The sequence below is a fragment of the Bison bison genome, unplaced genomic scaffold (genome assembly GCF_000754665.1).
Source record: "Bison bison bison isolate TAMUID 2011002044 unplaced genomic scaffold, Bison_UMD1.0 scf7180017864516, whole genome shotgun sequence".
NCBI lineage: Eukaryota > Metazoa > Chordata > Mammalia > Artiodactyla > Bovidae > Bison > Bison bison.
This window is the reverse complement of record NW_011495069.1, coordinates 141,145-164,657: the sequence shown is the minus strand read 5'-3', so window position 1 is coordinate 164,657 and position 23,513 is coordinate 141,145. Positions and strand designations below refer to the sequence as shown.

Genomic DNA, 23,513 nt, shown 5'->3' with positions numbered 1-23,513 from the left:
CGAGCCTCACTCCTCCGGGAGTCTCCTTCAGTCTTACCGTTCAAAACAACTAGACACCGCCAACTCCCATATTTCTACCCCCCAGCCACTATCCCACGGACAGAGGAGCCTGGTGGGCTTCAGTCCATAGGGAAGCAAAGAGCCGGACGTGACTGAACACTCACACAGGAGCCACTTTATAAAGCCCAATGCTTTCCCTCAGCTCAGACGTGCAGGCACAACCAGCCCTGCGCATCTCCATTTGGGTGTCTGACGGGCACGTCAGAGGTGAGGAGTCATTTCTACCCACCCCTCCACACCCTCCCTTCCGCATTCTTCAGCCCTGGAAACTAATCGCTGCTCAGGCCCAAATGCGTGGACGTGTACACGCTACCATACATAGCCAGCAGGAGCTTGCCTACAGCACAGGGAGCTTAGCTAGGGGCTCTGATGACTTAGAAAGGCGCGTGGAGGGTGCGGGAGGGCAAGGAGGGGTGTGTTACAACTGACCCACTTCCTCCTAAAGCGGAGGCTAACACACCATCATAAAGCAATCGGGTTCCGGGTGGCTCAGTGGGCAAAAAGTCCGCCCCCAGCGCACGAGGTGCAGGGGAGGTGGGATCCATCCCTGGGTCGGCAAGATTCCCTGGAGGAGGGCCTGGCAACCGTTCCAGGACTCTTGCCTGGAGAATCCCGCGGACAGAGGAGCCTGGCGGGCTATAGTCCACGGGGTCGCAGAGGGTCGGGCATGACTGAGCGACTAACCACGCGCACGCGAACCCCAGTGAAAGAGAAAACCCTGCTCGAGGCCGCCCCTCCTCTCACTCTGCCTCCGTGTCAGCAAGTCCCGGGCTCCTCCATCTGCTTCCAAAACGCGCCGACCTGACCCGGCCCCCCACGCGGGCACAGCGCCGTCCCCTGCGGCCGGGCCTCCGGCTTCTTGCGCCACGCAGTGACCACGACAAGGCTCTCACAGCTGCCCCTCGCAGGACTGGAGCTGCCGAGGGCCCGCTGCGAGCTCCAGCCCTGCAAGCCAGCCTGTGCGGGCGCCCGAGGCCCACACCCGCTGCGCAGGGACAGTGGCTAAGCGCAGGGGCAGAAGGCGGACGGTGTCTGGCCCACGGCTCACCCCGCTTTGCCGAGCCTGACCCGGGCTGCAGGCCGTCAAGGACCAGCTCGCCCTGCCTCCTCCACTCGCTTCCTCCCTCCCTCCTGCAGGCATGGTCCCTAATTCGGTCCCTGCGACGGTCACCCCCGCCCGGGCGTGCGCTTCTCAGAGGGCCCTGTGCTGGATATTGTCTGTCCTTCTGGACCCACTGCCCCTTCTTCCCTGCGCTGCGTCCTGGGAGGCTGACCTTTGGGAACCAGGGGCTCCTGTACCCACAGGCTTCCCGCTGGGCTCAGCCCGGGGGGGGGCGGTGGCAGAAGGTGGGGGCGCTGCTGGGAGAGTGTACTTGGGGTCACGGCAGGGTGGCTGTGCAGCCCCAGCTCCTGTCTTACAACCTTTTTTTTTTTTAAATTTCTTTCTTTAATTGGGGGCTAATTACAATATTGTGGCCGTGTTTGGAGCGACCCCTCCAGGCTCCAGTAACATGCTCCTCGGCCAATTCCTCCAGGCCTGGGGGAGGTGAGAGCTCCCCTCTTCCGACCCTGGGAATGTGGAATAGGCCCCTGCTGATTTCCTCAAATTGCCCTGCGCCTTTGTAATCCTCCCTTTACGGAAACCCCTCTCTGGTTATCTGATCGCAGTGCCCTTGCTTCTGCTGGGACCTCCTGTCACCACCCCCGCCCCTTGCCGTAATAGAAGACAGATCCCTCAGCCCAGCAGCAGAGAGATCATTCCAAAGCCTAAGTCTGATCGAGTCTGTCCTGCACTCGGATCCCCAGACGGCCTCCAGTCGCGCTCAGAGTCACAGCCAGGGCCCCAGCGCTGCCCTGCGGGGCCCTGGGTGGCCCCGTCTCTCCTCGTTCCTCTGGGGCCCCCAGCTTTGTCCTTAAACGCTCCAGGCCTCTTCGTTCCGCCTCAGGGCCATCGTGTGTGCTGTTCCCTCTGCCTGGAATGCTTGTCCTCACATGCACCCGGCGTGGCCCCTCTTTTCTCTCGAGTGAAAGCCAGGATTTAGAGACTCTCTGTCTGGGCCTCTCACCCACCTCCCTGAGCTGTCCTAAACCGTGAGCCTCAGACCTCTGTCCACAGCCCCATCCCCAGCCATGCCTACCCCCACGCCTGGCCCGTGGCCCTGGTACCTGCACAAACTTATTGTAGCTGATGAGGTTTCCGTTGGAGAGGACCTGGCTGATGGAGACGGTGTTGACCTCCTGGTTGCCTGTGAAGGAGAGGGGCAGGGTGGGAGTGGCACCAGCAGAGGCCAGGCTCGCAGGCGAAAGGCTGGTGAGCCGGCAGCTCCCAGGCGTTTCCTCCTGGCCTCTAAGCAAGCCTGGGTATGCGAGGACGGCAAGGGCGGGCTGCTGCAGCGCATGGACCTGAGGCCTTCATCTGAGCACATCAGAAGTGGTGATGCTCCTTATTGGAAATGTAACCCCCTACCCCCACCGGGCATTGGATGACGATCACTCGTTTTTTGGCTAATGGTGCGGCGTGGAGCTGGGTCACCCACCTGCCCACCAGGACCCGCCCTGATGGACACTGCTGAACCCAGTCCCTGACCTCCAAGAGGCGACTGCACGGCAAAGGGGCTCCCCCAGACTCATCTCTCCTGGCCTAATGAAGTGCTCGTGGAGACAGGCAGGACAGGGGAGGTCAGAGCCAATATCTTGAGATGCTCACAGCTTCCATTTACTAATCTCTTACCCTGCGCAGGCCCTGAGTCCAAGGCTCCACACTCAACACCTCATTTAGTCCTCACAGCAACCCCACGAGGCATGCGTCAACACCCCCACTTTACAGATGAGGAAACTGAGGCTTAGAGAAGTAAAAAGATTTGCCCCAGGTTTTGCAGCTGGGAAATTGGGGTACTGGTGATTCAGACCCAAGCCAAGTGCTCATGAAGGGCTGAAGCCTCGACCAAGGGCTGGACCCACCTGCCCACGTGCAGGCTCGGTTCCCCCCACTCCCGTCGGAGTAGAGATGCGGGTCCACAGCATCCCCCTGAGGCCGCTGGGCCAGCAACTTCCCCTTGCTGAGCCCTACATTCTCGGGTGTAAAGCAGACTGAGTCACCCTCACAGGCCCCCCTGAGGTCAGATGGGGTCACATGCCTGGAGCACGCAGCCTGGGGCCTGGCACACGGTGGGTGACCACTGAGACGCCAGGCATCAGTGGCTGGTGCGCTGGTATCAGCTCTCTGGGGCCATCCGGTGGTTACACGTGGCCCGACAGCTGTGGGCTCAGCCTCTCTCTGGGCCCTGCTCACTGCAAACCCCTGCTTCTAAGGAAGATGAAGACGGCTTTCCCTCTGCCCGGTACATGAAATTTGGATTTGAGAATTTTCCAGGTTTGATCTGAGCTAAAGGAGTCTGTTCACAGTCCCAATGGGAGAGAGGGGGATGGGGGCAACTGTATTTCTTCCATTTTACAGCTGGGGCTCCGGGGGGTGGGAAATAGATGTAGGAAGTTGCATGTGGGAGCTTTTAAGTTCTGTGAATGCTTTTCTCTTGGAGGGAGGTTTGGTCCATGGCAGGAATGTTCCTGAGCCCGGGCTCCAAGCTCCCAATAGATGTTCCACTGATCAGTCAGATTTCACTCGCAAAACACAAACTATTCAGACTTTCAAGACAGGGAGGGGCAGAGCATCGAATCCCAAGTGCTAGGCCCTTCAGCGCAGAGGCCCCTGTATGACTGCGCTGGTCACACGCCCCAGAGTGGACCCTGTCTCTGAGTGGCCGTGGCCAACCCCCCATCATGAACCGTGGCGCTCCCTGCCAGGCTGTGACTCTGCTGTGCCCGCGGCCAACCCCCCATCATCCTCCGGGGCACTCCCTGCCAGCTCTGCTCCTGCTGTGGACTGCGGGGCCTGCTGAGCCAAGGGGTCTCAGACCTGGGGGACAGGCCACCTTAGAGCAGGACATTTCCCTCTCGAGCCGTGATGTGGCAAGGGGGACAGGAAAGCGGTGATGGGGGCACAGCACCCACCGGCAACCCCTTGGAACAGGAGGGCGCCCCCGTGGCCCCACTTCTGCTTTTCCTGGAAGAGCTTGAGGCAGGCGCTGGGGCTGGCCAGGAGCATCCGGAAGCCCTGTGTGCAGAGAACAGACTCAGCTGAGCCCCTCTCCTCCGCTCGGCTCAGTCTCGGGCCCAGATCTGTCCCCCGGGTCCTCACCTTCCCGTCAGCGACAGGGACGAAGCTCAGAAACTCGTCCACGTGGCCGACCGCCAGCCAGTCCACGAAGAGCTCGACGGGCGGCTGCACCCTCTGGGCATGCAGGAAGTCCCGGACCACCTGAGTGACCCGGCGGCCCCTTGACCTGGGGCCCAAGGGGTCAAAAAAACTTTAACTGAAGAGAATATACACGGAAACAGAAGGACGAGAGTTCAAGATTCTGCAACATCTGTAAAAAGCTTGCACTGCCTTTGTAATCAGGAAAGATGATGAATAAATATACATTTAAGTTACACTCTAGGTGAGTTCTCTACGAGGCAGACACAGGCAGCTCAATCACAGCTTACCATCCCGGTCTCCCCATCCAGGTAGATCCTCAGGATCACCCTCAGACCCACCCTCATGTTCTCCAAGTGACAGATGTCACCCGCATATTCAACCCACGGCTGGGCAGTTCTTCCTAGAGTCTAACTGACATCTCTCTTGCTGCAGCCTCAGCTTCCCACATATCAGCAGGGAGAGAGGGTGATCTTGTCTCACAGCCCCAGGATTTTATTTTCGTGAACTCAAACCCCCTTTTACTCTTGCCTTCTGAAAAAGTATTGAATGGCATGGCCCAAACGTCCTCTGTCTGTGAGATCATGCGTTTGAAGACAGGTGGTCCCCTTCAAAGCTTCTGGTTTCACCTGTTATCTGAGCACAAGTCTGCTCTAACCACTTTGCTGAATTTGGTTGGCTCTGTCTTGCTCTCTTCCCACAGCAAATAACCGTTGTCACACGATTCCTTTTGTTTTCCGTCAGCACCCCTGTATCGTGTTACTCCCCTTCTTTGCGTCACTGCTGTCTCCGTTTTCATGTCCTGTACCCCCCTTTCGCTCTCAGGGAAAGATCTGATATTAATCATTTACATTGCAGTGTGAACAAGCCTTGATTTAAATGCAATTTCTCCTGGGACTGTTGAGGCTTAAAACCGTTTTCTTCTATAATTATTCACTGGTATTGACATGGATTTATTTTCTGAATCCGAAGACCCAAGTCTGGTCATAACTTTGCCTCCTGTGTGACCTTCCCTGGGTGACTCACCCTCTCTGGGCCCACTTGTAAAATGAGAGTGTTGGACGGAATGAGCTCTTGGGGCCCTGCTTGCTCTGGGCGTCTCAGACCCCTTGAGACGAGTGTGGACGATGTCTGGGGGGCAGGACTGCCATTTCATCACTGATCCTCTCTGCTTCTCTTCCAGGAGTGGGACGGCCCTCCCCCAGCCACCATCACCACCCACCCTCAGTCTCTCACCCAGGCAAGTTGCCTCCGAAGAGGATCCGCCCCAGGGGGTACTCCTTCCCGTTGGCTACCACAGGGGGGCTGACCTCCAGGTTCCCGAAGGAGTCCAGGCCGCTTACAGAGTTGTCTTGTGGTTCCCGGGTCACATAGCCGAAATCTGGACCCTGGTTGAGGAAACGGAGTCAGGCTCGGAGTGGGCAGGCTCACCAGGAAGAGCTTGAACCAACCTGCTGGGCTCTAAGCTCCTTAAAGATGGGGCGAGAGTGGCCACCCATTCTTCAGATGCAAACACTGAGTCAAAGATGGACATCTGAGCTGACTGCTATTTCCTGCACGCTCATGCCTGCCGAATCTGGGACATACACAGCCCTTCAGCCCTGCTGCCGTTTCAGAGCGTGTTATTCCCCCTGGTCATGGGGATACAGCAGAGAGGGCCAGGTGGTCCCCACACCCCCGTTAGATGTGGAGCCGGGGCTGTGGCCACTCCTTTGTCCTCTGCGTGGCCTCCCATCAGTCCTGCCGCGGGGCGGGTATCTGGCTGCTCTAGAGGGGCCTGTTCTCGGGGCCTAAGGGGCAGGTGATGGTCCTTTGAGCCTCAGTTTTCAATCTAGGAAAAGGGACAACTCCCCAGGGTGTCTCTTAGAAGGAATTTAGACAGTCCTGAGGCCAGGAGAGAGCTCCTCCCACCTTCATGCCCCAGCGAGGGGTGGGAAAAGCCTCCACTCTCTATGGCGCCAAGGGGGTCTCCCCTTTTTTCTCAGGAGGGGTCTGTAGGACATATTCTCTCCCTTTTTATGGAAGCAGAGTTGAGTACGACGGTTTGTTAATTTCTGATGTAAAGAAAGTGACTCAGTTATACATATATATACGCGTTCTCTTTCTTATTCTTCTCCACTGTGGTTCATCGCAGGATACTGAAGTCGGTGCCCTGTGCTGCACAGCAGGATCTCGTGGTCTGTCCATCCTGTGCATTAGCTGAGCCCAACTGCCAGTCCTCCCCTCCCCTCTCCGCGTCCCCCTTGCCAACCACAAGACTGATCTCAGTGTCTGTGAGTCTGTTTCCACTTCACAGGTAAGCCCATTTGAAGACACCCGCTTTATTACCAGTGATAACACCAGCTATCTATGTTTGTGCTTTCTCTGCTTCACAAACATCTCTGAGACCTGGGCTAACACATTTTTACTGATGAGGAAATCGAGGCTCAGAGAGGGGAACTTACTCATGTAGGGTCGCATAGCACGTGGGTGACAGAGCCGGGCTGTTCTGACTCCAGAGCCCACGTTCTTCTCTTTTTACTTGGAGGACAATTGCTCCACAGTGTTGGGTTGGTTTCTGCCACGCGGCGTGAAGCAGCCCTAAGTATACAGGCGTCCCCTTCCTCTTGAACCTTCCTCCCACCTCCCACCCCAAAGTCTATGTTCTTAACAGCTGCACTCTCCTGCCTCCCCTCCCCATCTGGGGTTCCCAGATTTAATAAATGAATATAGAGCATGCTCAGTTCAATTTGAATTTTATATAAACAATAAATGTATTTTTAGTATACTCCATGCAGTGTCAGACTTTATTTTTGGGGGCTCCAAAATCACTGCAGATGGTGACTGCAGCCATGAAATTAAAAGACACTTACTCCTTGGAAGGAAAGTTATGACCAACCTAGATAGCATATTCAAAAGCAGAGACATTACTTTGCCAACAAAGGTCCGTCTAGTCAAGGCTATGGTTTTTCCACTGGTCATGTACGGATGTGAGAGTTGGACTATAAAGAAAGCTGAGCACTGAAGAATTGATGCTTTTGAACTGTGGTGTTGGAGAAGACTCTTGAGAGTCCCTTGGACTGCAAGGAGATCCAACCAGTCCATTCTAAAGGAGATCAGTCCTGGGCGTTCATTGGAAGGACTGATATTGAAGCTGAAACTCCAATACTTTGGCCACCTGATGCGAAGAGCTGACTCATTTGAAAAGACCCTGATACTGGGAAAGATTGAAGGTAGGAGGAGAAGGGGACGACAGAGGATGAGTGTTTGGATGGCATCACTGACTCAATGGACACGGGTTTTTGTGGACTCCGGGAGTTGGTGATGGACAGGGAGGCCTGGCGTGCTGCAGTTCATGGGGTCGCAAAGAGTTGGACACAACTGAGTGACTGAACTGAACTGATGCAGAATATGGGACATACTTATGCTAAAACAGTTCTCATGGTTTAGCTGACATTCAGCCTTAGCCCGGCTTCTCCTATATTTTACCTGGCAACCCTACTCCCATCCCTGAAGAGCACGGCTCCCAGTCTGGCCCTCGGGGCAAAGCCCCTCGGCCTGCAGGCCCAGCTGTGGTCGCGAACACTCACCAGGATTCTTTTGTAAGGGAAGTTCTGCAGCTCGCCATTCCTGGGGGAGTCAAAGACCACCGGGAAGGTTTTGTGCGGTGCCTGGATGTAGCCCAGCTCCATCTCGTCCTGCAGACCCGGGGGACACCAGTGGTGGATGGTCAGCAGCTTACCCCCCTCGCCTGGCACTCAGGGCTTTGGGGAAGACTGTTCACTCTGCCTCAGGCCTGCTCTACCCTTTGAGGACTGAGGCGGGCAGAGGCCGTGATACCTGCTGGCTGGAGGAAGGGCTGGAGGTTTGGGGGTGGGGCTCTTCTCACCTAGGGCCACAGAGCAAGGCAGGTCAGGAATGAACGAGGACACGGCCTCAGGGTGTCCCTGTGCTGGGTCACAGGGGAGTGGGGGCAGAGAGGGCTTTGGGGTGGCCTGAGTTGGACAAAGAGGCTGCTGGGCACCAGCCATCACACGTGGCCTCCACGTGCGGCCCTGGGGACTGATAGCAAGCAGGTCAGAGGCGGCCTGAGGAGGCACAGATCTGCCTCCTTTTGAGCACGTGCCGCGCCCAGGTCAGTCCTGAGCCCCCTGGTCCTGGAGGCAAAGAAAACCAAGCACTGATGGACCGTGTGTCCAGCGAGAAGCTCGCTAGAGTGTCCCCGGCCCAGCTCCAAGCATTTCACGAGCGCTAACTCCTGTAGCCTCACAATACGCCTTTGGGGAGGCACCGCGATCATCCCATATCACAGCAGATGAAAGTGAGGAACAGCCAGTCTCGTTATCCGCCCAAGGACACACAGCTAGTCAACAGCACAGCCAGGATCCAGACCAAGCCAGTTCTTGCCCTAGCGTCCCGTCCTGAAACAACTCCTGGGACGAACTTCCAACTGAAATGGAAGCTTCTTAGCTTGGTGTTCAAGGCCTCTCACCTCAGTTCTTACCCTTTGCAGAAGCTTGCGTGCATGCTAAGTCGCTTCAGCCACGTCCAGCTCTGTGTGACTTTATGGACAGTAGCCCACCAGGCTCCTCAGATTCTCCAGGCAAGAACACTGGGCTGGGTTGCCATGCCCTCCTCCAGGGGACCTTCCCGACCCAGAGATCGAGCTGCTATCTCCTCTGCCTCCTGCATTGGCAGGCAGGTTCTTTACTGCTAGTGCCACCTGGGAAGTCCTCACAGAAGCTTGATCCTGGCCAAGGAGCACAGCTGATGCCCCTTCTCACATCTCCCACCTCTGGGCCTTTGCGCAGGCCAGCCCTCTGCCAGGACCACCGTTCACGGAGCTCCAGCACCGCCCTCACCAGCTCTGCGGCCCAAGGCATCTCGCCTCACTGAGAGTTCCTTCTTCACTGACAGGGCATTGTCAGGAAGATGAAATGATGCTGGGCATGGCCTGCAGGGAGTGCTCGATAAACCGCACAAGTCATTATCCATTTGCCAAATCTGGTCCAGCTCAAATGCCCCCTCCAGGCAGTCCACACTGATCTCCTTCACAGACAAGGGTGATTCCACCCATCTCCAGGCCCCCAGCACCCCTGATCCGTCTTAGACAGTTGGAACAGCGATTTCCGTCCCATTCATTCTCTGCACCAGGGCTTCTCAGCCTCGGCTCTCTTGACACTTGGAACCAGCTAGTTCTTTGTCGTGGGGGCTGTCCTGTGTATCGTAGGATGTTTGGCAGCATCCCTGGGGCAAAAACGACCTTCCATGGAGGATCACTGGTCCAGGCCGTTGAGGACAGGGAGCCGGCGTCCCCACCTGTGCCATCCCGCCCCCCACCCAGTACCTAGCCCAGACCTGTGGGTGAATGGATGTCATATTCAATGTCAGTGTGCCTGAGTCTCCAGAAAGTTCTGGAGAGGGGGGAGAGCTCTGGGTCTAGAATTAGAAAGAGCAGGGCCCTGGGGAGGGCGGACGCAACCCTGGTCCTCCTGGATATTCCCAGCAGCCCCTGCGTTGGAGGGGCCACCTCTCCCACAGGCCGGGGTCACTCGATGCGCTCACAGCCCAGAGGCCATGGTACCTGGATCCAGCGGTCATTGCGGTTCTCAGCCTGCGGGCAGACAGTCAGCTTGCAGCCGGCCCTTCTGGCCAGCTCCGCCACCGCATGCACGAAGCACGTGTTGTTCTTCACGCTGCGGATGAGCCCAGGGAGAGTGTTCAGGACGAGCCCAGGGAGGGTGTTCAGGACGAGCCCAGGGAGGTGTTCAGGACGAGCCCAGGGAGGGTGTTCAGGACGAGCCCAGGGGGAGTGTTCAGGACGAGCCCAGGGAGGATGTTCAGGACGAGCCCAGGGAGGGTGTTCAGGATGAGCCCAGGGAGGGTGTTCAGGACGAGCCCAGGGAGGGTGTTCAGGACGAGCCCAGGGGGAGTGTTCAGGACACAGGCAGACACAAGGGCCAGAGCAGCCAGCAGGGTCAGAGGACACCCGGCCCCGACTCACCGGCACACGTACACCTCCAGGGGCGGCTGGGTGCTGGGCGTCATGATCCAGGGGGCCACTCGGAACACCACGGTGTCGGTGAAGATGGGGGACTCGGAGAAATCCTGCAGGTTGAGACCGGAGGGGAAGCAGACTGGCCTCGGGGCCCCGAGCCTGGCTGGGTCAAGGACCACCGTGGACTCAAGCAAGCTGCTAGCTCCTTAGTTTCTGGAGAGGCAGCCGTGGGTGGCCAGGATCCTCCACGCCGGGGCGCCCACCTCTCCTGGGCAGGGAGGCCGTTGCCCACCCTGTCTGTCCTGGCCGCCCCTACCTCGTTGGAGTCGTCCAGCAGGGTGACGTGGAAGGTGACGAGCCCCGAGAAGCCGGCGTCGGGGAAGGACAGGCCCTCCACGAAGAAGCGCTCCTCGTCGCCGTGGAAGCGGTGCACCTCGTAGGACACCTTGTTCTGGCCGAGCACGTGCCGGTACGCCTCGCAGGAGTCCTCGGGGCCTGGCGGGGGCAGAGGGGCCTCGCGAGGGGCCCGGGAGCAGGAGGCATCACGCAGCCTCCCCACCACGATGGAACCACCACAACACAACCTCCCCAACACAATGGAAGCCACACAACCACCCCCGCTTCCCACCTCCCACTCGCAGAGGAGAGAGAGGCTCACATCCGAGTGCGGCCAGGTCTGGGTGGGGCAGGGAGGGCGTTCCTTTCTAAGGTGGCACTCAGATCTTTCAGAGGGCAATTCGGTGGCATCTAGCAAAGCAATGTTTGCCCCTAACCAGCAAGTCCCTGTCTAGCTAAGTGTCTTTCCTATAAAATACAAGTGGAAGGTGTTCACAGATTATTTACTGAGCACCTACGATGCCCCCAGGAGGTGTGGTTCAGGGCTCAGGACACCGCTGTGAGCACGGTCCCTGCCCTCCAGGAACCAAGATTTCTGCAAAATCAAAACACCACAAAAATCGTACGTTCACGGGACCAGATCAGTTACAGCACCTCCACGCTTTGAAATATGACACGGCTGTGGAGGAAGGCAAAGCAGAGCTAAACAAACACACAGAGAGACGTGAAAGATGCATAACTCGGTGAGAGAAACCATGTGGACAGCAGAATGTGGACGCACGCTCACGCACGCACCGAGCACGATCAGTGCACATAAAAAAATGTCCGGAAGAACACACACGAAATGGCCAACAGAGGACACGTGTTAAGACTCAGGTTTTGGAGTTGGGTAGAGAACTCTCATTTTTAACTTTACATACTTCCGTATTTCTAAAATGAGCGTATTACTACTCGTATTGTGTTGCCCCAAAAGTTACATCTTACAGAAAAACCCAAATACATATTTGTATTTTTTGAAGTATTATATATCCTTGCTTGCATTCGTGATAATGACACTGTAGCTATGTAAAGCAATGGTTTGGGGTTTATCGGGGTGGGCGGGAGATGCAGACTGAACGTAGGAGCCAGGGTGTCTGGGACTGGCTTTGAAACACTTCAGCAAACAAGAAAGGACAGATCAAGTAAGAGAAGCAAAATAGCGATCCTTGTTGAATCTGAGTGGTTGGCATATAAGGGTTCTTCACAGTGTTATGCTTCTGGGTATGCTCGAAAGTTTTGATAATCAAAATTTTTAAACGTGCTTAAAATATGTTTAAAAATGCATTCATCTGCTAAAACCATCTTGGGCACGGCTGTGCCAGGGACACCAGGCAACCAGTCGTGAAACTCGCGCATCTGATGCTTCTTCCTCTGGGCCCTCAAGGCGGCCCCGGAGCCAGAGCAGAGCCTGCACCCCAGCCTGGGTGGGGAAACTGAGCACCCCCCACCCCCCGGGCAGGGAAGGAGGGCATCAACTCACCGCAGGCGTGGAACACCCGCGCCCGCTCGGCGTCAGCGCTGGAAGTGTGGAGGACGAGTTTGTGGTCATCAAACAGGGCATTGGGGCCTTGTGTCCGCAGAATCATCACAGACATGTCTTCTAGGTCTGGGAAGCCAGACCCAGGGCAGCGGCTCAGGGGGCCTCCGGCACCCCAGCCCTCCCCAGGGCAGAGGGTGCCAAGTCCTGGGTCTCTGAGCCCCAGCTCTGCCCACCCCATGGAAATACTGAGAGCCACCAGGACCAAAGCAGGAGCATGTCTGTACGCGTGTGAGTGGTGAGATGCTTCCTGCCCTCTCTGTGCCTCCGTTTCCTCCTCTGCCCATAGAAACAGAAGTGCCAAGTGGCCAGCCCGCTGCCTGGCCCAGGGCAGGACTGCAGGAGCAACGTACGGTGAGAAGGCCGTCCGGGCAGCAGGCGGGTAAGGGCTCTCCTTTCAGGCCCAGTGTCACTTGCTGCTGCCCTGGGCCGGCCCCTCCCTCCCAGAGCCTCAGTGCTCCAGTCTCTGAAATGATCCTGCCAACTTTCAGAGTAGCTTGGGCATCTCGTGGGTGAAGCCCCTGACCCACACCCAGGACACTGCCAAGGCGTCCTTCATGGGGCCGTGCACGCGGCTCAGGATGGACTTAGAATGTGGAAAGTGCTCAGTTGTGTCTGACTCTTTGCAACCGCGTGGACCATACAGTCCATCGAATTCTCTAGGCCCCCATGAACTACACAGTCCATGGAATACTCCAGGCCAGAATACTGGAGTGGGTAGCCTTTCCCTTCTCCAGTGGACCTTCCCAACCCAGAGATCGAACCCAGGTCTCCCGCACTGAAGGTGGATTCTTTACCAGCTGAGTATACCAGGGGAGCCAAAGAAGGCTGGAGTGGGCAGCCTATCCCTTCTCCAGGGGATCTTCCCGACCCAGGAATCAAACCTGGTTCTTCTGCATTGCAGGTAGTTTCTTTACCAGCTGAGCCACCAGGGAATATGGGGCATCTCTGAAATCCAGGCCAGTGATGCCAGCGGGAAAGAGGCTGGATTTGGGTTTATAGGAACCTTGGACCTGCCGCAGGCTGACTGAGTGACTTCGGGGATCCCCTGACCCCTGAGTGTCAATATCTTCATCTCTGAATTTGGGGGAGGCCGCCCTCCTGCTTGGATGCTTAGATGAGAATTTGGGGAAAGGCTCTGACGCACAGTAGGTGCTCAGCATTAGCACTTTCCAAGCCTGGAGGGGGAGGAAGAGGAGGCTGCTCCTCTCCAGAGCTCTGCCCTGGCGGGGGTGCCTGCTGGCGCTGGGGTGCTGGGGAGGGGCAGGTTTTAAGGAACATTAAGGCTTGCCTGGAAGCTGAACCTCGGGCCCCAGGCTCTGCCTTCAGAGCCCCCTCGTGGGTGAGACTCCTGGCAGGGCACCCCTCACCTTGCAGGCAGCGCACATGGTGGTCACAGTTGTCCTGGTCATCAGAGCTCATACTGTCTCTGTCGCAGTTCACCAGCAGGATGGCTCCGTGCCCACCGGGTCCCCAGACCCACTGCCGCTGCCGATGGCAAAGCACAGCTGTGACGGGGGCTCTGGCCAGGCCTGCGCCCCCCTCCCCGGCTCCCTCCCGGCCTCGTTCCTCAGCCCTCCTCTCTTCTCTGCCCTGAGCCAAAAGGCGAGCTAGAGCTCGAGGAACGTAGCAGCTCCTGCTACTCAAACGACAGCCTCTTTCACAGCTGTCTGTGGCATGCCTCCAGCCAGCATTCCCTTTTCCAACAGGCAGCTTTCTGAGGATGAGGTCCGTCTTCCCTCCTTTGCTCCTGCTGCTCCTTCCAGCTGAAACGCCCTGCCTCTTGCCGAACTCTGGAGCCCAGCTCAGGTGGACTTCTCCCTTGCTCACAAAGCCCAGCGTGACCTCTGAACTCCCAGCGTCTTCAGTGCCGCCACAATTCAGCCCAGAGTTCTTCTATAGTTTCGGACTTGGTAGATTTCCTTTTCACATAGGTCAGGGGGTCCACATGCTACAATCTAGCTTACTGCCTGTTTTTCTAAATAAAGTTTTATTGGAACACCGTCACATCCTTTTCCCCATATTGACTATATAGCTCTTTCATCCTACACTGGCAGAATCGAACCGTTGCAGCAGAGACAGGATTGCCTGCAAAGCCTAAAACACTTACTATCTTGCTCTTACCAAAAAAAAAAAGTTTGCCAACCCCCAGCCTAGATTGAAAATCCAGAAGGACTTGTCCCTACAAAGGGAGACCTAGCCCAGGGCTGGGCACGCATGTGCTTACAGTCCTTGATGATGATTTTTCTGCCAGTGAAAGACAATCCCCAGCCATTCTTGGGTTGGCTCCACTGGCCTTGACATCAGCTGGGAGGCAGGGGGATACCTCTAATGACCTCACCCCTTTTAACCCAGCCTAGAGCAGCTGCGAACTCCATGTCCCTTTCTGGGTCCAGGCAGAGATAGCCTACCTTGTCCACAAAGTCCCTGTCCTGCCTGCCTTCACAGTTCAGGTCACAGTCCAGGGTGATATCTGCAAGGACAGGGCAGAGGGTGAGTCACGACAAGCCTCCCAGGAGCCCAGCACAGGCCCACGACCTCCGCCTTTTAGCCTCAGTCTCAGGGCCCATTCTGGGGCCAGACAAATGCAAGTCATTTCCAAGAAGACGCTACCCAGAGGTAGGAGCATTTGGAGCCTCCCTCCCCAGGCTGGGGAAAGAGGCCTTGGGGAAGATGCAGGGTCAGAGTGAAAACCCAGGTCAAATGCTGCCCCCTCCAGGAAGCCTTCCCTGAATTCTCCCTCTTCTGCCCCCCTGTAACCCTCACTGTCTGGGGGACACTCTGCCCCGCGCCTGGGTTGCCTGGGACATTCTGGGTCTGTATGAAGCTCCCTCGTCTCCCAGGGATGGGCCAGTGAGCCTGGACTTTGGTGTCCGATAATCGTGGATGCGGACCTAGGCTCTGGCAACTACTGGCCGCGTGGTTCTGAGCCTCAGCTTCCCCTTGTATCCCCGCCTCCACCCCACCTTCTTAACCACTCTCCCCAGAAGCTGGGGGAGGTTTTACAGTACACATGAAACCTTCAAGGGAGAGAGAAAAAAAATTGAAATGATTTTTAAATATGTGAAAAGATACTCAACCACCATACAAGAAGGGGATGAGTCTCAGAAACGTAAGGCGGGGCGAAAGGCACAACGTGACCCCCCCAGACAGAGGCCAAGGCAGGCAAAAATAGACTGTATGAATTGGGTGTGCCTATTCAGATGACAAAACCATAAAGGAAGGAAAGGAAGTATTTATCACAAGACGGTGGTTACCGAGGGGAAGGAGCGAGTTACGATCAGAGAGGGCCTGGGGGTACTTTGGGGTGCTGGTCATGTTCCCTGTTCTATGTCTTGACCTGGGCGATGTCTGCTCAAGGGTTTGCTTTCTAGCTGTTCTTGTATCCGCCCCTCCAACCCCGCCAACACACACACACTCATATCGGGTTGGCCTAAAAATTCGTTCGGGTTTTTCCATAACGTGTTAAGAAAACCAAACTTTTTTTGCCAAACCAACACATACGTACTTTTCTGTATGTGTTATTTTCCAGTAAACAAGGTGTGGGTGTGTGTCCAGGGAGGCGTAGGCAGGGAGATCCCCAGCCTCAGTCCTAACTAAACGGAGGCAGAGGAAAGCAACCCTGAGGCGCTGACCTCTCAGGCCGGAAAAACAGAAGAGGCTGGAAACAGACAGTGTTGGCAAGACACTCCCCTGAGCCGTTGGCAGGCATATAAGAAGGTAGGCCTTTCGGGAGAGCCATCTGGGAGCATCTATCACAGCTGAAATGTTCCCTCCCTGTAACTCAGCGGCTCTGCTTCCTAACACGCCTCCTGCAGGCAGAGCCTTTTCAACTCTCTTGCTAACTTTCTTGCCCTCCGAAATGGTTGCCCCAGCGTGAACCCCACGCCTGGTAGAAGGAGTTTCAGTCCTACATCCTTGGCAGCTCTATGCTGAGTATCTTTTCATTTGGGTTCTGAGCACTAGGATTTTCTCCACTGTGATTTGCTGGTTTCTGTCTTTTGCTTATTTCTATTAATTGTTTGGTTGTTCTTTCTTATTGATCAGCATTCTCCATTACCTGCAAACGCTGATTCAGGCATACGCATTGCAAATTGCTTCTCCTAGTCTGACTTTGTCCTTGTCCTCCGTTGCATAGAAGATTTCCATTTCAGTAGAGTCTAATTTAGCAATCTTGCCCCCAATGGGCTGTACTTTTGTTTTGCCTTGTTAAAGAAAACTTCTGACTACTTTGAAGTTGAAGAGACATTCTCTTCTAAAAGCTTTAAAATGTTGACTTTCACCTGGACTTTTTTTAAATTTTATTTTTAATTGGAGGATGATTACTTTACAATATTGTGATGGTCTCTGCCATACATCAGCATGAGTCAGCCAGAGGTATACATCGTCCCCTCCCTCTTAAACTCGAGTCGTCCCACCTCCCTCCCCGTCCATCCCTCTAGGTGGTCACAGCACCGGCTTTGGGTACCCTGCGTCAGACAGCAAACCCATCTGAAGTTTGTCTTGAGGATGATATAAGCTGGGGTCCAAGTTTATTGAGCACCACAGGATCTGAGTTCCGGTTCTCCATTTGCCCCACTGGTGTTTATCCAGCCCAACACCACCTTCACCCTGCCCTTGGCTGAGGCCCCCGACTTACCCACACAGGTGAGGTAGAGCAGCGCGTAGGCCAGGGGCGAGGAGTCTCGGCTGGAATGGTAGGAAATCTGAACCTGTGGAGAGATGGGCCCAGGGTCAAGCTGGCTGAAACTAGGAGCCTGGCCCCAAAGCACAGGTCTTAGGGGATCTGGCAAGGAGGGAAGGTGCTCCCAGGAACCTCTGTGCAGCCACCAATCCAGCTCTTCCTTTAGCCTTCTCTGCCGCTTATTTTTCCGTGCCTCGGTTAGCTCATCTGTAAAATGGGAACTATCTGTGAGGGATTCCATGGAGACCTGCATCCCAGTGCTGCTGCTGACTCCTGTGTGATTTTAGCAAGCCCCTGTTCCCTTTGGATCTCAGTTTTGCCATGGATAAACAAGGAGCTTGGTGCTGAGACTAAGACCCGGTACAGCCAAATAAATAAATACATTAAAAAAAAATAAAATAAAATGAGGAGTTTGCACTGGGCAGGGCATAGGGACACCCTCCTAACTGTGGGATTTGGACAGGCCTTTACTCGAGCCCAGCACCTCTGGGTTCTGTGACCTCCGCCGAGGCCCTTCACATTTCTGAGCTGCCTCAGTTTGCTCCTCTGCAATATGGGCTTTATACAGGTCCCTACAATCAGAGGATGATAGTTCAGATTTGAAACAATCCATGGAGAAGACTGATCTGGTAGGAAATGCCCAAGAAATACCAGCTCTTGTTATGAGAGGGCAGGGGGCGTGGTGTATGAGCCGGTGCAGCGCTCCTGAGTCAGATGGCCTGGGCTGGCAGAGGACACCCGGGACAGTTACTGTGCGTCCGGGTCTCCCTCTCCTCCGCTGTGGAGCTGCGCTGATGATAGCTCCGTGGGACTGATGACAGGTTGTTCGGATTAAAGCCGGAAAGCGTGGGACGTTTGGCACGGTGCCCACAGCACATGCCCGACAGCTGTTAAAGGTGAGGCTGAAGACGGCGATGATGATAAAGCGAACTCCAGGCGGATGCATCGAAGCCGTTTCACCCTCCGCCCTGCTCCGGGACCCTCCCTCCTGATGCGGTCCCTCAGCTCTCGGGCTCTGATGTCCTGTCTCCCAGGGGGCTCAGGAACTTACCGAGACCCGTCCCTCCTCAGTCCTGAGAGCCCCGAAATCCTGCAGCTGCGAACCCCCAAGTGTCAAGCCCCAGCAGGGATGCTCGCTTCAGGCACACGGTTACCTGGACCCCGGACAAAGGCAGGGATGTTCTGATGGCCCTCCTCTGTCCCTGTGGTCCTCGGGGCCAAGGAATTCAGAGAGTGGCAGCCTCCGCACTGTCCCTGGCTCAGTGCTGGGCGCCCATCGCAGGCTGGCCCACCTTCTCGCCGGCTCCGGGGGCCTCTGTCCTGACCCTCACCCACTCAGCTACTCACTGATCACGTGACTTCAGGTAAGCCATGCCCCTTCTTGGTCTATCTCCTTGTAAAACAGATTCGTGGAATCCTGCCCCACCTGCCGCATGAAACTCCCTGGATAGGCTAATTCGGATCCCTGGGTGGGAAAGACGTGGGGCTCACGGAGGGAGCTTGTCCCCAGGAGTCAGGCAGGTCTGACCCCTGAGCTCTAGTTCCCCGACTGACCAGCTCTGTGGCCCCGGGATGGTTGCTCTGAACCCTAGTGCCTCCCCTGAGAACCGCACACGAGACCCCGCCTCTGAGGCCGTCGTCAGGGCTGGACGAGGGCACGCTGCCTAGTACTGGGCGCCCGGTCAGTGCTCTGCAAAGGGCCAGTTTCCCGAAATGGCGCTCCTGGGGTGGAGCGGGAGCCTGCGCCTGCATGACAGACCTGGCTCCCACTGCACCAAGCTCACGGACCACCCATCTCCGTTTTTCGAATGTCCCCTGCCCAGGGGCCAGAACACTGCCTTCAGCCCAGCCGTGGTAGACTCGCTCTTGTGGCTGAATGGGCAGAGAGAGGAGAGGAGGGCAGGCACCCTGCCTGAGAAGGGAGCGGGGTCAGGAAGGCGGCAGGTTAGGGAAGGTGAGGCCCTTAGGGAAGGGGCCCCCGAGGCAGCTGCTCCCCTGTCCACCTCTGCTTTCTATCCCTCATTCATAGTAACGGGGACCACGAATCAACCCTCAGCCTCAGGTGGGGAAACTGAGGCTCCGAGAGGAGACGAGAGTGGCCAGCAGACCCACGGCTTGGGTTCGTATGTTGCAGAGCTGGCGGCTCCAGGGCCAGGCTCTTGCCCTCTGGGTTACCCTGCATTCTGGATAAGAGAGGGCACTGGGCCCTCAGGGAGCTGGGTTGCCTCCCCACCCCCAGTCACCCCCAAACAAGGGGGTGCACTCACGTGACTGTCGTTGAGCTCGTTGCTGGGAGAGTTCATGACCACGATGATCTGGGAGCCCATGTCAAAGTGCCACCGCCGGGCATCCGCACGCTCTCGGTCCCTCTCCACGTTGGGGCAGATGTAGATGTCCACGCCGGGGGTTCCGTAGACCTCAAACGTCTCTGTGCCCTCGGGAACTGACCTGGGAAGGATGCAAGCCATGGGAAGTGCTAGAGGGCAGCCCTCGCTCAGATGCTTGAACTCTGGCTCAAACTCTTGCTTCCTCCAGGAAGCCTTCCCAGACTACCCCAGGCTTCTCAGATCCTTCCAGCAAGCTCCTAGGAGTCAAACTTGGAGCCCACACGCATACACACAGTCTCATATTCCCAGGTTCTGTGTTGGTTAACATTTCCCTTGTGAGCTCTCCAGGTATTCATTGTAGGCTTAAAAAGTCCGTGCTGTCTGATGGCCCTGGACTTCCTTTCAGCTCTAGCTGGTCGGGCATCTTGTTTGAAATCAGTCTGCTCCTCCTGATGGTGTGTGTGTAGGGTGCCCATGCGCATGCGGGAAGGAGCGCCCACGGCCCCAGAGCCTTCAAGCCAGCTGGAGTGCTGAGGACAGCCCTGCCCAGGGCAAAAGGTGGGTCAGGAGGCAGTGGGGTCACACAGGGAGAGGCCTCTGTGGGGAGAGGACCCGGAAGGCTTCCTGGAGGAAGCGGCACACACCCCAGCAGGGGGACAACTGGCTGAGCTCTTGCTATGTGCCAGCCGTATTCAAGTTTCATTACATATATTGTCATGTAATCCATTAAAAAAAACCCAGATAGGTACTATTATTATCTCCCATTTTACAGATGGGAAAACTGAGGTTAAAGTAACCTGTCCAAGCTCATGGAGCTAGTAGGTGGCAGGACTGGGATCCACATCCAGGCCTCCTGGCTCCTGAGTCCACTTTCTTACCCAGGCATAACGACAACAGAAGTTGAAACCCCCAGGGCCCCTCCCCTGCATGATTAGCATGGTGGGCTTCCCAAATATCGACTCATCTAATCTTCTGCATAGTCCCATTTAATGTGGGGAAACCGAGGCTCAGGATGGGCAAGAGGCATGCCCAAGCTGCACTGCTGGCCACAGTCCCCCCCACTCCGCCCCAAGGCCCTCTCCCTTCTCTGCCTCCACATGGAAGAAAGCAGGCCTCCTTCACTCCTCTGCTGGCATGATTCTGGTGCTTCTCAGCCCAGCTTCCCTTTATAGAAAGAGAAATATACAGGGCCCAAACAGTATTCCATCAGGTGGGTCCCTCTCCAGGGCTTGGCCTGCTAGGCGTCCTCACCCAGTAGGAGGAGCTGATGCACCTGTGTCTCCTCCCAGGCAGGGCTGCCAGGTTTAATAAACTATAGCACATGCAGTCAGACTCGAATGTCAGGTAACCAGCAAACAGTTACCTTAGCGTAAGTACACCCTGTGCGATATTCGGGACATCCTTCGACTAAAACATTACTCATTGTTTGGACCTCCGGTTTAACTGAGTGTCCTGGGTTTTATCTGGTAACTGACTCCCAAAGCTGATGTTTCCAGAACTCTATTATGCTGAGCCCTGGGTCTGTGAGCCAGACCGTCGGGGGACAGGGAGAGCCTGCAGTGAGAGGTGTGGGGACACAGAGACGGAGAGACAGATACGGAAGCCAGAGACACAGAGACTCACGCAGCTGGACCTGGTGTGAAAGGCCCCCCAGCACCGCCCCCCCCCGACAACCCAGGTGCTCCTTGGACCCCAGGCCTCCCCAGCTAGAGCGGCACAACTTGGGTGGTCCTTCAGACGTGATGCCCACCCAGTTCCCATGCTGCAGACTGTAGTTTGGGGTATTTCAGCCCGGCTCTCCTGTACCTTCCCAGCCCAGGCCCCATGTGAGCCTCCAGGGGGACCCCAGATGAAGACGGAAGCAGCCCTGTGCAGGAGGGTCCCAAAGAAGCCAGGGGCTCAGGAGTGCCAGCACCAGGGTCAGGACACAGGTTCTAGACCAGGCCGGGCTGCCCTACGGCCAAGTGCCCTTAAACAACTCACCTGGCCCTGCAGCCTTGCCTTTAAAGCGGGGCAATGACAGCCACTGGGCCAACCGCAGGCAACCGTGAGGCTCAAACACGATAACAGATGGGGCAGTCTTGGAAAACCACCGGCCAGGAAGGGGGACGGGGTTCTTAAGGTACATTAGGACATAGGAGGTGGGCGTACGGGAGCAGGCTGAGGCTGGGACTGGGGCGTCTGGGGAAGCTTCTCGGAGGAAGGGGTGAACTAAGGGCAAGGAGGAGACACAGCTAAAGGGAAGGGGTTCCCAAGCGGAGGAGGTCAAGGGCGAACTCAGGCTGCAACGAGCTCGTTGTCATTTCATTCCTATGTAGTGGGAGCTGGCGGTGGTTCCTGCGTACGAGGGTGACCGGTGGAGCCGTGGTGAGGTGGCTAAGCCTGAGGGCTCTGGGGTCAGGTCGCCTGGGTTCGGTCCAGCTCCACTCTCACTAGCTGCGTGGCCTGGACCTCTCTGTGTCGGCATCGATTAAGGGGGGGTGATGAGCGGAGGAGATGAGCGTGTTTGTATGCTGAACAGAATGAGCGAAAGTTGAAGGCCCCTGCACCTGTGCCGTTGTTTCCCTGCTGGAGAAACTGGGGCCCAGAAGAGATCAGACCCCCGGTTCAGGGTTTATACCCCCCACACAGCTGTGTGTTAGGAAGACTGAAGCGGCAGCTGCTGGGGGAAGCCCTGCAGCAGGATGGGAGGATCCGAGCTCCCCAGTGCCTGGAGGGCACGGGAGGTGGCCCGAGGCTTACCTGGATGAAGTTCCGCCTCTGGTCATGCCACCCCGAGCACAGCCTGCTGCTCCAGATGGCACCCCAGCCCAGCCCTGGGCACACACAGCTGGGGGCTGTGCCCTCCCCCACACGCAGGCCCGTCCAAGACCCTCTGCATCGCCAAGTCCTCTCAGGCAGCTTCAGGACGCCACAGCCTGGGAGCTGGTGCGCGCCGGGAAAAACACGGTGGAATGACCCACAGTTCTGGTTTGCCAGGGACCGGGGCATTTCCTGGGGTGCAGGACATTCAGTAATAAGACCTAGAAAGTCTTAAGCAAGCAGGGACCGCTGGTCACCCTCACGGCATCAACCTCAGACCTACTTGTTGAAAATGCCGATTCCAGAACCATAAGTTCTGCACGCAGAGCTCTTTTAAACCACCTGATGTCCAGTGAAGTCTGAGGACATAGCTAAGGAGGGGTGTCTCAGAAATGCTGGACCTGCCACCCCGCCCAGGGGGCATGGGGGGACGCAGCATGAGCTCATGCGCTCCTGTGCGTCCAGACAGCTCAGGCCTGCCTTTAGACTCGTCCACCCTATCAGTGGCGAGGATGATGGTGAGAGTGATGGTGCAGACGGCGCCCCAGGCCACCGGATGTCAGTACTGTTCCCCCACCTTACAGATAAGAAAAGGGAGGCTCAGAGACGACAGGCGACTTGCTCAAAGCCACGCAGCTGGTGAGGGACAGAGTCAGGACTCAAGCCAGCTCTGTCCCCACTCCCTTGCAAACTCAAACCCACCCTCTCCCTCCCAGCTCTTAGGACCCTCCACCTCTGGGAAAACAAAACTGGGCATTTTAGAGCCGGGAAACTGATGGGAAAGGTTCTCTGTCGCTGAGAACAGAAAGGTTGATGAGATGACCACCAAGGTCCCCAACGAGCTGGCCCGTGGCAGCAGGGGAGACCAAGGCTCAGAGCGCTCAGGATGCCAGCAGTCCCTCTCTGTTCGGTGAGGTCCCAGATTCCCAGCCCCACCAGCTCAGCAGAAGAATGCGGTCCAGGAGCTCACTGCCCTTCCTCAATCCCACGTCTTCCTGCCCCTGGAACACGGCGGACACACACACCCCTTCTACAAAGTCCACGTAGTTGAGAGTTAAAGATGCATCTGCCTCCTCTGCTCTCCGCACAGGCAGGCCAGAGCTGTACACCAAACAGAATTCGGGGGAGACCGAGGGGAGCTGCTTTGTCTAACCAAGGAGGAGGCTCAGAAGCCTCTGTGAGCAGAGCCTGAAAGCCACTCTTCAATGCCAACCTCTCTGGGGCACATATGTGGAAACTGAGTCCCAGGAAGGAGCAGAAATGTGCGCAAGGTGACATAGCAAAGGGTGAAGGCACCAGGGTCAGCACTGGGTCCCTGCCCGGCACCCCAAGCCTCTCCGTTCTGTAAGACGGCCTCTGCTGAGGGTCAGCACTCAGGGTTCCTGCCCGGCACCCCAAGCCTCCCCGTTCTGTAAGATGGCCTCTGCTGAGGGTCAGCACTCAGGGTTCCTGCCCGGCACCCCAAGCCTCTCCATTCTGTAAGACGGCCTCTGCTG

At 56.7% G+C, this 23,513-nt stretch overlaps 1 protein-coding gene across 1 annotated transcript in view; it reads right to left on the bottom strand.

Moving 5' to 3' along the window:
- The window catches only part of PADI3 (peptidyl arginine deiminase, type III), a 27,610-nt gene that overhangs the window by 2,441 nt on the left and 1,656 nt on the right, over positions 1-23,513 (bottom strand). Inside the window, 15 exon segments of the mRNA XM_010829929.1 lie at positions 2,227-2,306; positions 4,072-4,174; positions 4,259-4,403; positions 5,552-5,703; positions 7,885-7,992; positions 9,879-9,990; positions 10,299-10,402; positions 10,609-10,787; positions 12,148-12,273; positions 13,575-13,692; positions 14,616-14,677; positions 16,844-16,876; positions 16,879-16,916; positions 17,769-17,775; positions 19,161-19,336. Coding sequence (XP_010828231.1) covers positions 2,227-2,306; positions 4,072-4,174; positions 4,259-4,403; positions 5,552-5,703; positions 7,885-7,992; positions 9,879-9,990; positions 10,299-10,402; positions 10,609-10,787; positions 12,148-12,273; positions 13,575-13,692; positions 14,616-14,677; positions 16,844-16,876; positions 16,879-16,916; positions 17,769-17,775; positions 19,161-19,336 — 1,543 coding nt within the window.